Consider the following 16,882-nt stretch of genomic DNA (forward strand, 5'->3'; position numbering starts at 1 on the left):
GTTTTTCTCTCTCCTTGTACATAGTGGAATCAGTGTAGCCTATTGCTAAGGGTTAACTTTGAGTCAGACTGGTCTCACCTGTGGTAAGTCCCCAACAGAAACATGTTCAGGTTTGGGATGATCAAACATGAAGTGAAAGTTAAATATATTTTCCTTTCAATAGCTTTAATGCTGAAATGTATAATTTTGAAACCAACTGCAGTGAGGGTAGAGACCTAAATTCATCCCCCATTGGTGATAGAGCAAGTTTAATATCAATAGAACCACAGATGTGGTCAAAATATACATAAAAGTTGTGATTTAGGGTTTGGCTAACCGCTACACTTTGGAATAAAAATCTATCAAAGTTGGGAAAAAAAGTAAAAAGTTAATCAAGACATTGTTTGTCACGAGGAAGTTTGGCCATTGCCTGTGAAAATGCAAAATGTTGGTACTGTACATATGCTAATACTAATGCTAGCAGGTAAACCACTGGAACTTGGGCTGGAGTTTTTCTCTCCTATAATTTAGTTGAGCAGCTTATCCCCTAGTGGGCAAACTGATTATTTAGTCTGGCATGTGCCAAGAAACTACAGGAGTTTATAAATACATGATAGCCAATTTCACAGACCTTTGGGAAGGTACTGAGGTAAAGTCAAATTTGTGCGCTGTTTTGTCAATAGGTTATATGGTTTATAATTCCTTCACACAAGCGATCGTGTTGCACATTGATGTCTTTGATGTTTGTGAATGTTTGTGTTTTTAACATTTCCACTTTGTTTTGTTATGAATATAAATTATGCAACTCCTTATTTAATGGATTCTAGATCCATCCCTAATACCAATTCTGTATTTTTCATGTCCGTCCTGTAATGGCTAGTTCAGGATGGAGCCTCCTGTAGCCGTATTTGTCATTGTTCTGCTTTCACTCATGGTGTCACATTCCATTGACTTAATGAAGTGAAAGTAGGGGGATGTATTATATGATAACTGATTATGATTAGAAAGAGCTGAACTGAGAGTTTAAAGCAAATCAAATTGGTACTTATAGGTTATGAGATGTTTCCATAAAAAAAAGTTTTCCATATTTATAATGGAGCAGTGGAATGTTTCACAGCTTCCATTCACAGCATTTGTTTTTAATTTGTTTATTTGGAAATTGTTTGTTTGATATAAGGTCTAACATTTTAATTGTTGAATAGAATAGATCAAAACATTTTTGTTCATGCTGACAATCTTATTTCACTGCGGGTTGCTATCGGTCATAAATATAGCACAAAGGAATCAAATATCAACCAAGCTAGTTCTGGATGGAAAAGAAAATTTGACATAGACTTATGGAAACTTGCCTTAATGGGGTGTAAGCTTCGCTCTAATGAGTTGAATACGTTTTCAGGACTGATCTATTGTCGTAATAGTTGTGAGTTGACGGAACAATACCCAGTGGATGAAAGTCTGACGGACTGTTGAACCACACTAATGGTTGTTTTGCAACCCTACGTTTAACAGATTGGGACATCAGAACCCCTTTTCTGATGATACATCTCATCACAGACAACTGTGTTTGTACAGCAACATTTTTAAGAAGGATTTCTACAACCACACTGTTCCAAATCTTCCTGACCACTCACATGGCAGAACGATGCCAGGGTCAGATCACTTGGGTTCACACTCCATTTCTAGATGAATCATCGACAGCGAGATGAGAGGAGAATCCACCTGAGTCCTGAAGGTCTCCACATACTACTGGACAGAGTACCACGGGCCAGTTGACTGGAAAGGTCACATGGTCCCAACACAGTGGAAGACACTGTTGTGGTGTTAATCTTGATTAAGTGAAGTGTTGGAAACTCACTGTTCCATTATACACCTACACTCACTTGTTAGGACAACCAGGCAATTTGCTGGGTCCACATTACACTGACTGCAATAACTTTACAAGACAGAAAACTGAAGACAAGAACTACAGGACACTTGGACACTAGCTTAATTCCTTATGATCAACAATTTTTTTAAACTAACTGATATGGTGATGTCATAAGTAGGAAGGTTTGTTTCTTGCAAAACAGGTGGGACACTGTATGATGACAATATTGGACTTTGACGTATTTTGTGATTATGTCTAATGATTAGAGTTTTTCCCTATTTAAAGGTAGACTTTTTTTACAGGTACACTAGGATATGCATGAGTCTTTTGTATGATATTGGAACTGAAAAAAGCCAGTCAACTGTACTGAAAAGCCTAGAACATAGCTTGGTCAGCAAAACCTCTAATTTTTATGATATTGCACTGTATTCTGTAAAAATTCCAGCTATGAATTGCCTTTTTTCCATGTGGTAAAAGCTTTTGAATCAATATATTTCCAGTTGAGTGAAAAAGTTAGAAAAAGAGCAACTCCATTGTTTGCCTGTAGTCAAAATGAGCATCTGCTAGGAAGAGTTTAAACTTAGCACTGGCTGAGCTGCGACTAGCACTGAGTGCTTCATTTCTGGATCATTTCCCAAGCACGTGTTTTTTGTTTTGAGTAAAACCATGTACTTGAAACCTTAACATAAGGAAGGTGTTTATGCGAATAGGAGGTTCTGGAGTTCATAGGAGGTGAACTGGAAAATGTATGTGAAATGACAGGTCGTGGTTTAGGGAGTTTCAGGGATCTAATCCGATGCCTCTGGTACAAATACTGTATACCACTGCAGCATGGTTTTGACTGTGACACACTGCTCTTTCAGCAAATCATTTATACTTTCAATCTTAACCCACTTTCTTGTCAAATAAAGCATACCATGATTGAAACATCTGAAAAAACTATGTATATTTTTTCCTTTAAAAAGATAAAGTAAAGAAAAGCTATTTATATCACACATTAATGTATTTTAAATATAAATCATTTTCTGAGTGATAGTTTTTTTACTCACTTTGGGCAATAGATATATATGACATCAGTGGGATTCAAACCCACAATCTTGGTGTTAGAAGTGCAAGCCAAAAAATATCAGTGCATTGCGTATGTGCAGTACAATACTGTCAAATAAAGGACTATTGTCCTCCATAGTTGTAACCGCAACTGTTAACCATATAAACCATGTGAACACTGGCAATGACAAAATGGAGCAGGATAGAGAAGAAGGCAGAGGAATAAATCAAATAGTTTGTGGTTTTGCCCCTGTTGTGAACCACCACAAGTAAAGCAGGCTTCTACCTGGCCAAAACTCAAGTGTCAACGCAGAATCGTTGTCCAATGAGCAACTGTGTCAGAACAATGTGGGGGAAACATTCATGTGTGCAGCGATATCCAAAGACGGGATGGTAGGACATAAGCCCATTCTTGGGTCTTAGAATGGCTGTACATCTCATTGAGGAACTCAATGACATTGTGTGGGATAATATTAGGTTCCACCATTCAGAGTTGATTCAGGAATGGTTTATGACCACACCTAGATTCCTGACCCTACACCAGGCCCCGTATTCTCTATTTCATTATGGAGGTGGAGAGACTAAACTGAGAGAATTTTATTATTTGACGACTTACACTTAACCATAAACGTACAACCCCATTTCCAAAAAAGTTGGGATGCTGCCTAAAATGTAAATAAAAACAGAATGCAATGATGTGCTAATCATTTAAACCCTATATTCAATAGAAAATAGTACAAATACCATAATTCATATCAAATGTTGAAACTGAGACATTTTATTGTTTCTTGAAAAATATATGCCTACTTTGAATTTGATGCCAGAACACAGACAAAAAAAATAGAGAAAAAGGCAACAAAAGATTGTAATGTTGCTGCATCCACAAATGCAAGTTAAATCTCTACCATGCAAAGAAGAAACCATCCATAAACAAGATCAGAACTGCTGCTTTCTCTGGGCCCAAGCTCATTTAAGAAAATTGTCCTGTGATCTGACTAATCAAAATTTGAAATATTTTTTGGGAATCATGGAAGCCACATCCTACGGATTAAAGAGGGGAGGGACCATCTGGCTTCTTATCAGCACACAGCTCAAAGGCCAGCATTTGTGATGGTATGGAGGTGCATTAGTGCACATGGCATGGGTGACATACACATTTGTGAAGAGGCCTTAATGCTGAACAATATATACAGGTTTTGGAGCAATATATGTTGCCATCCAAACAATGTATTTTTCAGGGAAGGTCGTGCTTATTTCAGCATGACTATGCCAAACCACATTCTGCATGCATTACCTCAGCATGACTCCATAATAAAAGGGTCCGGGTGCTAAACTGGCCTACCTGCAGTCCAGACCTGTCACCCACTGAGAATATTTGGTAAAATTATGAAACAAAAAATACAACAAAGGAGACCCGAACTGTTGAGCAGCTGAAATACTGTATCAAGCAAGAATGGGTATACATTTCACTTTCAATACTACAGCAATTGGTCTCCTCAGTTCACAATTGCTTACAGAGTATTTTGAAAAAGAATAGGTGATGCCACACAGTGGTAAACATGCCTCTGTCCCAATTTTTTTTTATTGTGTTGATGGCAATTTCAAAATGGCCATGTGTTTTTCCAAAAACAATAACATTTCCCAGTTTCAACATTTAATATGTTGTCTTTGAACTATTTTCAATTAAATATTTTCAATTAACATGATTTGCACATCACTGCATTTGGTTTTTACACAGCGTCTCAACCTTTTTGAAAACGGGGTTGTAGTTGTTGAATCAATGTTGAAATATGTTTACAAACCAAGTGAAAACAAAATCAGTTTTTAATGCAAAATGGGTTCCAAAAAAGAATCAGCTTTGAGTTGGGTACTAAGATTTTTGAAAAGCCACACCGATTTTTGAAAATACTAATTGATACCAACCCTGTAGAATGTGGTATGTAAATGGAAATCCGTCTAGTCTAGATTATCAACTGAACCAATACCCAATGTCAGGTGACATCCGAATAAAGCTAAATCTTTGACATCAAGATGTCAGGTAAACATCACATTTGTTTATGCAGTTGTAGTTACTAAAAATATTATTACTGTATTACTTTTTCACACAAATGCAACATTGACAATGACATCACATAATAATTATGGCCTTACGTCTTTTTAGCCAACTTTGCCCACTGTAGTCTTTACAAATGAGAGAATATGTGTCAACCTAGCTATTCTGTAAAATTGTGGCCAATAGGAACATTGTTGAGTCAAGTCCGAAGACTAACAAGTAAGACCATATATACCTGCCACAAGCATGATTGAGCAATTGGCAAACCACAATGGCCACAATAATTGCTACAAAATATAACACTATTCATTTGTAGATCAGACAGCAGGCTCAATCAACCAATGATGTCACAGGCTGAACTTTTCTGGGGATAAATTTAAAAAACATCTCCAATCAATCATAACTTTGTAGGACTGGAAAAACACCCAAAATAGTGTTATACATTGGCTTTTCCCATTAAGCACTGAGATTAATGGTTTATTAAAAGCTATACAAATAACATATTTGATTAATGTACCTTGAGGGCGCAGTACTGGTATCTCGTGATCTGGTGGTTCCTGTCACTGTAACGATCAAGTGGCGTAAACATGACGCTGAAAGGGCCTGCCCATTGGCTGAACAGAATGAAGAGGTGATGCCTCAGGCTCTGCTGCGGGAACAGGAAGCGTCGATGGTGGACTAGGAAAGGATGACAATGGATGAGAAAGCGGGGAGGAGATACAGGCTCAAGGAGGGAGGAGATGGGAGCAGAAGAAAATATGGTGGAGAAGGCCAGTACTGTACAATAGGTACAGTAATTATACTGTTAGCACCCTTACCAGAACAGTGAGTGTACAAATGCGGTCTAAGCAGCTGCAATACACAGCTGCCGCATGGGTTCAGATCCGGACAGCAGTTGAGAGCCATCATTTTCAGAATGACGTTTATTAGCACAAGCATCGACATAATAAAAAATGCGTGCCTGCAAGTTTTTACTTGGAAAATGTGCTTGCCCCACCAAGCTGCTGCGTAGGCCAGTGGTCAGCAAAACTCTGGACAATTAAATACATACCCCCATGAAACCGATTGAGATGAGTGGTTATGATAGTACTATGGGTAAAAGTGGGGGACAACATGTTTACTGATGCCTTGTTTAAAAAAACAGTGAGATGTTACAAACCGCTAGTTGGCAGTTATGATTCCAGTACAACTCAAGACTTAGCAAAAGAGTGAGGGAGAGCATGTTATCGCAAAGTCATGGACCACGGTTGTGTTAGGGTCGTGTTCATCTCTCATTCATGCAGTAAGTCTGGCTGCCAATGAGTCCCCATCTGCCCTTGCCTTCACAAAAAAAAAATCACATTTTAGCACTGGCGTTCCCTGGGACATGGCCAATTCAACATCAACAACAAATGTCCAGTGTCTTCTGTGTACACTGGACCTATACCACCAGGGAGGTCTCTTTTCATCATTAATAAGCTATTGAAAATAAGCCTCAACAGGAAATTTCCTTTGACATCCAGTAAGTTAGATTCAAATTCTGTTGAAACCCAGTGATACTGGAGATCCCCAGGGCTCTGTTCAGGAAATAGTGCACTACACATAGAATGAGATGCCGATTCATAGGCAACCTGGAAAGTTATTTACCAGGAACACAGTGGATGAGGTTTGCCACCATGGCACTGAAGTGAGCTCTAATGTCCTTGAGGATCTCCAGGTCCTTGTCGTTCTCCACCTCTAGTAGCATTCGCGTCAGGTCCACATACTCCAGGAACAGTGCTCCTAGGGCTAACGTGTCCCGCTCCAGAGCTCCGTTGGTGCTGTGGACATCAGACAGAGACAGATGGTCAGACGGACAGACAGAATGAGGACATTTAATTGAGTTGTTTTCACCTCCCAGACAGGATGGAGGCATTCTTTACCACATATCACAGGTCCATGTGTGATCATGAGTAGGACAAAAAGAATGTCAGAAAGCGCGAGGAGAGAGTGTGTTTATCAAAGAGGTATCACGGTGCATTAAAAAAAAATCTGAAAACTGAAAAAACATCCGGTAAAATCAAATGTCTGTGATTGTCATCTCAGAAAGACTGAGCTCTAGAATGATTCAAGGCTTTTTGAATTAGAATGCCAAGTTGGATAATTAATTGAAAACAATTTTACCCAGTCTGAGGTAATCTTTTTCATAGTTCCAGCTGCCCTCACGACTTGTGTTCGCAAATGGTTAATTAATAAATGTGAGTCTAACCTATCACTGATGACACCAGAATCAGCCAGTAGTTCAAATATCCTCAGAAGCTGCAGTCTCAGTAGATCTCTCCGTTCACGACGCTTCTTGTTCTGAGACAAAAAAAGGAATAAGAGACAGATTGATGGAACCTTCCGACAAGTACTTCTTCAATGAACCCTTTAATGTTTGACGTGTAACCCCCCCACCCACACTCAATAACTTAAAAAACGTTTTGCAAAGTACAAATTGTGTGTGTGGTAACAAAGTAATTTATAATGATGATGAATGTCAATAGCTCACCTCTGGTCTCCTCTCCAAAGCCTCCTTCATTAAAGGATGCAGCTCTTCTACCAGCTCCCTAAACACACACACACACACACAGTTAAAACTATAGAATGAACATTGGGATGCTAGAAACATCCACATCTCAAAATATCGTTTTCTACTTTTTATAGTTTTTATAGTTTTTTTGTATGAAAATCTTGGCTAACATTTGAAAACAATTCCATGAAAAAAGAAGTATTAGTTAGTACTGTAGGTTGTATGTGTCCAGGGCATTTCTCAAGTGCCCAGGAAAATAAAATGCTGCCAGTCACATTGTCCGGCATTACGTTTTCTTAGCGGAAGCCCTGGTGTGCATGTAATAAACATCCTTTAACATTTATGGTAGGATAATGGCTTGGCAAAATACAAGATATTTAAAATTTTGCACACCAAGTCCAAACTTGGTTTTTGACAAAGGTGATGGGAGCATCCATGTAAAGCAGGCAGGGTAATATTACAGTGGATATAAAAATCTACACACCCCTGTTAAAATGCTAGGTTCTTGTGATGTAAAAGAATGTGACAAAGATAAATCATGTCAGAACTTTTTCCACCTTTTATGTGACCTATAACGTGAACAATTCAATTGAAAAACAAACTGAAATCTTTGAGGGGGAAAAATTATAAACTCACAATAACCAGGTTGCATAAGTGTGCACACCCTTAAATTAATACTTTGTTGAATCACCTTTTGATTTTATTACAGCACTTAGTCTTTTTGGGTAGGAGTCTATTAGCATGGCATATCTTGACGTGGCAATATTTGCCCACTCTTCTTTGCAAAAGCGCTCCAAATCTGTCAGATTGCGAGGACATCTCCTGTGCTCAGCCCTCTTCAGATCACCCCACAGATGTTCAGTTGGATTCAGGTCTGGACTCTGGCTGGGCCATTCCAAAACGTACATTTTCTTCTGGTGAAGCCATGCTTTTGTGGATTTGGATATGTGGTTTGGGTCATTTTCCTGCTGAAAGGTGAACTTCCTCTTCAGTTTCCTAACGGACGCCTGAAGGTTTTATGCCAAAATTGCCTGGTATTGGGAACTGTTCATAATTCCTTCCACCCTGACTAAGGCCCGGTTCCTGCTGAAGAAAAACAGCCCCAAAGCATTATGCTGCCACCACCATGCTTCACTGTGGGTATGGTGATCTTTGGGTGATGTGCTATGTTGTTTTTGTGCCAAACATACCTTTTGGAATTATAGCCAAAAAGTTCAACCTTGGTTTCATCAGACAATACCACATTTTCCCACATGTTTTTTGGGGACTTTGTTTTTGGAAAATTCAGCTGGGCTTGGATGTTTTTCTTTGTAAGAAAAGGCTTCCGTCTTGGCACCCTACCCCATTCATATGAAGAATACGGGAGATTGTTGTCACATGTAGCAAACAGACAGTACTTGCCAGAAATTCCTGCAGTTCCATTAATGTTGTTGTAGGCCTCTTGGAAGCCTCCCTGACCAGTTTTCTTCTCATCTTTTCATAAATTTTGGAGGGACGTCCAGTTTGTGGTAATGTCTCTGTTGTGCCATATTTTCTCCACTTGATGATGACTGTCTTTACTGTGTTCCATGGTATATCTAATGCTGGAAATTATTTTGTACCCTTCTCCTGACTGATATCTTTCAACAATGAGATCCCTCTGATGCTTTGGAAGCTCAATGCGGACCATGGCTTTTGCTCTGAGATGCAACTAAGAAAATGTCAGGACAATTCTACTAGCTGAACTTTATTTGTGATTAATCAATTTAAATGATGGCAGGTGTGTAATGACTTCTATTTAACATGAGTTTGAATGTGATTGGTTAATTCTGAACACAGCCACATCCCAAGTTATAAGAGGGTGTGCACACTTATGCAATCAGGTTATTGTAAAGTTGCAATTTTTCCTCCTTGAAGATTTCAGTTTGTTTTTCAATGGAATGTTCACATTATAGGTCACACTAAAAGTGGAAAAAGTTCTGACCTGATTTATCTTTGTCTCTTTCTTTTACATCACAAAAAGGGGCGTGTAGACTTTTTATGTCCACTGTATATTATATATATATATATAATATAATACACTCACCTATAGGATTATTAGGAACACCATACTAATACTGTGTTTGACCCCCTTTCGCCTTCAGAACTGCCTTAATTCTACGTGGCATTGATTCAACAAGGTGCTGAAAACATTCTTTAGAAATGTTGGCCCATATTGATAGGGTAGCATCTTGCAGTTGATGGAGATTTGTGGGATGCACATCCAGGGCCCGAAGCTCCCGTTCCACCACATCCCAAAGATGCTGTATTGGGTTGAGATCTGGTGACTGTGGGGGCCATTTCAGTACAGTGAACTCATTGTCATGTTCAAGAAACCAATTTGAAATGATTCGAGCTGTGTGACATGGTGTATTATCCTGCTGGAAGTAGCCATCAGAGGATGGGTACATGGTGGTCATAAAGGGATGGATATGGTCAGAAACAATGCTCAGGTAGGCCGTTGGCCAATTGGCCTAAAGTGTGCCAAGAAAACATCCCCCACACCATTTCACCACCACCAGCAGCCTGCACAGTGGTAACAAGGCATGATGGATCCATGTTCTCATACTGTTCACGCCAAATTCTGACTCTACCATCTGAATGTCTCAACAGAAATCGAGAATCATCAGACCAGGCAACATTCTTCCAGTCTTCAACTGTCCAATTTTGGTGAGCTTCGTGCAAATTGTAGACTCTTTTTCCTATTTGTAGTGGAGAAGAGTGGCACCTGGTGGGGTCTTCTGCAGTTTTAGCCCATCCGCTTCAAGGTTGTGTGTGTTGTGGCTTCACAAATGCTTTGCTGCATACCTTGGTTGTAACGAGTGGTTATTTCAGTCAAAGTTGCTCTTCTATCAGCTTGAATCAGTCGGCCCATTCTCCTCTGACCTCTAACATCAACAAGGCATTTTCACTCACAGGACTGCCGCATATTGGATGTTTTTCCCTTTTCACAACATTCTTTGTAAACCCTAGAAATGGTTGTGCGTGAAAATCCCAGTAACTGAGCAGATTGTGAAATACTCAGACCGGCCCGTTTGGCACCAACAACCATGCCACGCTCAAAATTGCTTAAATCACCTTTCCCATTCTGACATTCAGTTTGGAGTTCAGGAGATTGTCTTGACCAGGACCACACCGCTAAATGCATTGAAGCAACTGCCATGTGATTGGTTGATTAGATAATTGCATTACTGAGAAATTGAACACGTGTTCCTAATAATCCTTTAGAGTGTATATTTAGGGTAATATTCCTTGCTCAAGGACAGAATTTCATGTAACCTACGTTCTGACTAATCCCATTCATTACCTACATTTATTTATTTAAAATTCCCAAATTACTATTGAAGTAATAGTTTAATCAAAACCGGAGTATAGATTATCTGCTTTATACATACTGCTTTTAGAATTTAGGATTGAGAACCGTTTTAATACATACACTACTGTTCAAAAGTATGGTAGTATTTCCCAATTGAAATACCCTTCATTTCTTACAATAAGAATAGAGTGACGACTTTCAGAAGGAGGTTCTTTGTTTCTGGCCTTTTTGAGTTGAGTATCTCTCCAGATACTCAACTAGTCAAAAGAAGGCCAGTTTAATCATTTCTTTAATCAGCACAACAGTTTCAGCTGTGATAACATAATTGCAAAAGGGATTTCTAATGATCAGTTATCCTTTTTGATAAACTTGGATTAGCAAACACAATGTGCCATTGAAACACAGGACTGATGGTTGCTGAAAATTGGCCTCTGTAGATATTCCATTACAAATCAGCCGTTTACAGCTACAAAAGTAATTTACAACATTAACAATGTCAACACTGTATTTCTGATAAATTCGATGTAATTTTAATGGACACAAAATGTGCTTCTCTTTTGAAAACAAGGACATTTCTAAGTGACCCCAAAGTTTTGAACGGTAGTGTAGTCCAACCATAATTGCTACTGTACTATCATTAATATTTCAGTGTAGACTGTAGCTTTGCATGGCTTTACATATCTACCTGCTTTTTTAATGTGACATTAAAATGGATGTTATGATTTTGTCATTCGCTCATTCATCCAGACAGCCAAAATGGCAGGACTTTACCAAAACAGGTTATTCAATATTTTCAAAGCAAAATCTGTAAAACTGATATATTTGTCTGGGTGTGTTTAGTCTGGGTGTGTTTGTGTGTGTGTGTTTTAATTTCACCAATTACATTCCTATCCCCACAAGGATAGTAAAATATAAAATAATCCTACTTTATCAGGACTATTTGCAGATTCATGGGGGTTAGGTTTAGGGTTGAATTTATAATATGATTTTATTTTGTTTTATGCTCCCAGAAAGAATAGAAACACTGTACAAGGCTATGCAAGCATGTGTGTTTTAGTGGGTTGTACCTAAAGACCAGGGAGTTGGTGCGTCCAAAGCCCAGCACCAAGGATTCTGTCAGCTCGATGCTGTCTGCTCTCATCAGAGGGACCAGCTGCTTCAGAAGCCACGCAACTGAGGGGGTTCCGATAATCTGCTACACACACTCAAAAACATTATACTACACACACAACCTCGTACCAACAACCTTGTTAACACACAACATATTGAACATCAAACAGGAACTTCTAATCACCTGGCACAACCATCCATACATAATAGTATAAATAACACACTTGTGCAGAGCTACCATACAGTTGATTTTCACTCCAACTAGCTTTGGGGAGCTAGTTAATCCAATGTGGAGTTAGTTAGTCCCCATGGAGGGTGAGTCACTACAACAGGAGGTTTGGATCTATGATGAGTTTTCATTCCATTGTGGAGTTATTCTCCATGGGGAGATAGTTAGTACATCAAGGAGTTAGCTGGGACAATGTAGAATTGAGAAGGGGAGTTATAGATATCTACCTTTTCGTAGCTGATGCTACCATCAGGGGTAGTAGCCGTGATCTCATGAGTGGAGGCTCTTAGGTGGCCGGGGCTCATGATGCTGGGCCTCGCCACTCCAAAACACAGGATCAGATAGTTTCGCCACAGGGTCACGTAACCATCCACACCACCAGATGGGCTGCATGTCTTTTTAGCGTACACTGGGTTACTGGGGGGAACCATGGGAAAAAAGAAAATAGACACAACGTTAGTTCAGGTTGCACAGGTAGTCCATCTCCTCCAGGATGGCATATCTGTGTGTGCCTTAGCAAGGTTTGTTGTGTCTCCCAGTACAAACTCAAGAGCATGGAAGAGATACAAGGTTGTTACACAAGGAGAGCTGGACTGGGCCATAGAAGGGTAACAACCTAGCCTCAGGACCGGTGTCTGCTCCTTTGGGTGAGGACGTACTGGAGGAGTACTGCCAGAGCCCTACAAATTGACCTACAGCAGGCTGATGGTGTGCAAGTTTCTGACCAAACTGTCAGAAACTGACTCCATGAGGGTGGTATGAGGGCCCGACGTCCTCTAGTTAGACCTGTGCTCACAGCCCAGCACCGTGTAGCTCGATTGGCATTTGTCAGGGAACACCAGAATAGGCAGGTCTTCACAGATGAGAGCAGCTTCACACTGAGCACATGTGACAGATGTGAAAGAGTCTGGAGACACTGAGGAACGTTATACTGCCTGCAACATCATCTAGCATGACTGGTTTGGTGGGTCAGTGATGGTATGGGGAGGCATATTCCTGGAGGGTTGCACAGACCTCCATGTGCCAGCCAGTGGTAACCTGACTACTGTTAGGTACCGGGATGAAATCCTCAGACCCAAACTTAATGCTGGTGCAGTGGGCATCATCTGGTGGAGGACAATGCCCGGCCTCATGTGGCCAGAGTGTGTAGCCAGTTCCTGGATGAAGAAGGATTTAATTGCATTAACTGGCCCTCACGTGCCCCAGACCCCCAGACCTGAATCAAATCCCCCATCCTCTGGGATGTTATGTATCGGTGCATCTGACACAGCCAAGTAGCACCACAGACTGTCCAGAAGCTCACTGATGCCCTGATTCAGGTCTTGGAGGAGATCCCCCACGACACCTTCCGCGGTCTCATCAGGAGAATGCCCAGACGTTATCAGGAGTGCATACGGGCACCTGGGGGCCATACACACTTTTGAGTCACATTATGAGTTGATGTGATGAAATTCACACAAATTGGAACAGCCTGTGATTTCAAATGTTTTCTTTCATTTTTGGCATGAGTTTGGATCCAGCTCTCTGTTAGACCAGCACAACATGAGATAATTACAGATCTTTCTGTTATTTATTCAACAAGATGTAAAAAGTATCTTTAAAACATTTGTACACACTGGTGTCATCAAAATGGGATGTGTAAAATATGATTTCAGTAAAATTTGAGCAAACAATGGTAAATTATAAAAAATGTAATGCTCAAGTCCAGTAATTGTATCAGATTTACTATTTTTTTTACCAAGCTTGGTAGAGGCTGTGTGGTTACAGATTATTTCAAATGGCGTACATGGACAGCACACCGGACCAGCAAAGCAACCTTTTTGGATATAAAGCTCAGAATTGCTTACAATTTAAAATAAATATATAAATATATTTAAAAACAGAAGGTTCAGATAGCAGTGGTGGTATAGTAGTTGTTTGTAATAGTATATCATTTTTTATTTTTTTATTTTATTTATAATTGACAGATGTGTTTTTTAAATGTCATTATATCTCTTTCCAAATGGTACATATATCTATATAACATTTTGATTCATTTTCATTCTAGATTTATTTTATTTTAAACATACCCTCTCATTTTAAATTGTCATTAATTAATTAGTTTGAGGTGTTAAATGTTTTAAGTATTGTGAATCAGACTCGGCTTCATTCGACTACACCAAAATGTACTTGCTTAGCAGTTGTAACTACTGTGTATCTACTGTGGGAACAGATACCGCTTCAAATTACAGCCCTTTTTCCTTGTAACTACACTGTAACTATGTTGGAACAGACACTGCTTTAAATTACAGCCCTCTTTCCTTGTAACTACATGGTAACTATGTGGAAACAGACACTGCTTGAAATTACAGCCCTCTTTCCTAGCACTGACAAGTGTTGTTGTTACCATATAAGAACTTCTTAAAGATGGACTTACTAGGAACTTACATGGTAAGTAAGGGTGAAGTTCACAAGGTATAGGAAAGAATAAGCTACAACAGGATGATAAAGGTATGTTATTAACTGAAAACAAATGATAATTTACCACATTTATTTTAATTTTATCAGGTGTTATTACAAAATAGACTATTTTTAATGTGTATTTCCACCACGAGCTAATGGACCTTATTTGTATCTAAATTTGTAAACACAACATGAGATTTGCATAGTGAGCCAGCCACCTTCTAATGTTGCCTCCTAAAGTGTGCCTTCTAATGTTGGAGTTTGATTGTCCTCAACAACAGTAAAATCTGACAAACTCTTATTTGTTAAGCCTATCCATTTCCTTCGTCAGCTTCTCAACATAATAGCTTACATTGGAGCAATTTTGATCCAGCATATTGGAGAAAAAAACATTTTCTGTGGGTTTTCTGTGGCTTGATTTGTAACACGCATCTAAAATCAATTGATCCATTTGTGATTGATGTCAACGCGGCTTTTGGTTTGGCAAAAACCGATTGCCCAAAGCGTGTGTTGGTGGTGAAAAGTTGTGCATAGCTGAGAAATGCGCATAATTTCTCTTTTTTTTCTCTTGAATCCTTAACTGTGCGAGCAAACTTGCAAAAAAATTATTAGTAAAGTCACATTTAAATGGTAAATTCATAAGCACGAATAAGAATGACAATCATCATCATCATCATCTTCCGCTTATCCAGGGCCGGGTCGCGGGGGCAGCAGTCTAAGCAGAGATGCCCAAACATCCCTCTCCCTAGACACTTCCTCCAGCTCTTCCGGGGGGGACACCGAGGTAGTCCCTCCACCGTGTTCTAGGTCTTCCCCGGGGTCTACTCCCGGTGGGACGGGAACGGAACACCTTCCCAGGAAGGCGTTCCGGAGGTGGGAAGGCCGCTGCTCCTCCTCTCGATGTGGAGGAGCAGCGGCTCTACTCTGAGCTCCTCCCGGGTGACCGAGCTTCTCACCCTATCTCTAAGGGATCGCCCAGCCACTCTGCGGAGAAAGCTCATTTCGGCCGCCTGTATCCGGGATCTTGTCCTTTCGGTCATGACCCAAAGCTCATGACCATAGGTAAGAGTAGGAACGTAGATTGACCGGTAAATCGAGAGCTTCAGAGTTCAGCTCTTTCTTCTCCACGACAGACCGATACATCGACCGCATTACTGCAGAAGCTGCACCGATCCGTCTGTCAATCTCCCGTTCCATCCTTCCCTCACTCGTGAACAAGACCCCTAGATGCTTAAACTCCTCCACTTGAGGCAGGTACTCTCCACCAACCTGAAGTGGGCAAGCCACCCTTTTTCGATTGAGGACCATGGCCTCGGATTTGGAGGTACTGATTCTCATCCCCACTGCTTCACACTCGGCTGCAAACCGTCCCAGTGCATGCTGAAGGTCCTGGTTTGAAGGGGCCAACACGACAACATCATCCGCAAAGAGCAGAGACGAAATTGTGTGGTCCCCAAACCTGACACCCTCCGGCCCCTGGCTGCGCCTAGAAATTCTGTCCATCATGTACTGGGAACAAGTCTGACTTACTGCTGGCAATGCGGACCAAGCTCCTGCTTCGGTCGTACAGGGACCTGACAGCCCTTAGCAAATGACCCAGGACCCCATATTCCCGAAGCACTCTCCACAGGATGCCACGAGGGACACAGTCGAATGCCTTCTCCAAATCCACAAAACACATGTGGATTGGTTGGGCAAACTCCCATGAACCCTCCATCACCCTGTAGAGGGTATAGAGCTGGTCCAGTGTTCCACAGCCCAGACGAAAACCACACTTTTCCTCCTGAAACCGAGGTTCTACTATCGGCCGCATTCTCCTCTCCAGAACCCTGGCATAGACTTTCCCGGGCAGGCTGAGAAGTGTGATCCCCCTATAGTTGGAACACACCCTCCGGTCCGCCTTCTTAAAAAGATTCTTGAATACCTCAGTGACTTCAGCCCGGGTGATGGACGAGTCCATCCCTGAGCCCTCATCCTCTGCTTCCTCAATGGAAGACGGCGGGATTGAGGAGATCCTTGAAGTATTCCTTCCACCGCCCGACGACATCCCCAGTTGATGACAATTATATACTCTCAAATTGTTTTTTTATCACCTGTCTGTTTACTAAATACTTCTACAGTAGTATTGTTCTTCGTTCATATAAGTACACGTAACACCTACATTGTTCCTACATAACTACCCATTTTTAGCCAGTACTTATATTCTTGTTACTATGTAGTTACATGGGACCTACTCTGTAAGTAACAGGCTTTAATTTAAAGGGTTACCCAAATATTTACTCTATTCACTC

The 16,882-nt window shown here is 40.5% G+C and overlaps 1 protein-coding gene across 6 annotated transcripts in view; it reads right to left on the minus strand.

The window, feature by feature from the left end:
- The window catches only part of frya (furry homolog a (Drosophila)), a 190,521-nt gene that overhangs the window by 61,333 nt on the left and 112,306 nt on the right, over positions 1-16,882 (minus strand). For all 6 annotated transcript variants that reach the window (XM_020044499.2, XM_020044498.2, XM_013133157.3 and 3 more), the window contains exons 23-28: positions 12,377-12,566; positions 11,878-12,005; positions 7,456-7,513; positions 7,174-7,265; positions 6,573-6,745; positions 5,464-5,624 (exon numbers count right to left, since the gene is read on the minus strand). In XM_020044499.2, coding sequence (XP_019900058.2) covers positions 5,464-5,624; positions 6,573-6,745; positions 7,174-7,265; positions 7,456-7,513; positions 11,878-12,005; positions 12,377-12,566 — 802 coding nt within the window. The remainder of the gene's footprint in view (positions 1-5,463; positions 5,625-6,572; positions 6,746-7,173; positions 7,266-7,455; positions 7,514-11,877; positions 12,006-12,376; positions 12,567-16,882) is intronic.

The sequence above is a fragment of the Esox lucius genome, chromosome 1, assembly GCF_011004845.1.
Source record: "Esox lucius isolate fEsoLuc1 chromosome 1, fEsoLuc1.pri, whole genome shotgun sequence".
Lineage (NCBI taxonomy): Eukaryota > Metazoa > Chordata > Actinopteri > Esociformes > Esocidae > Esox > Esox lucius.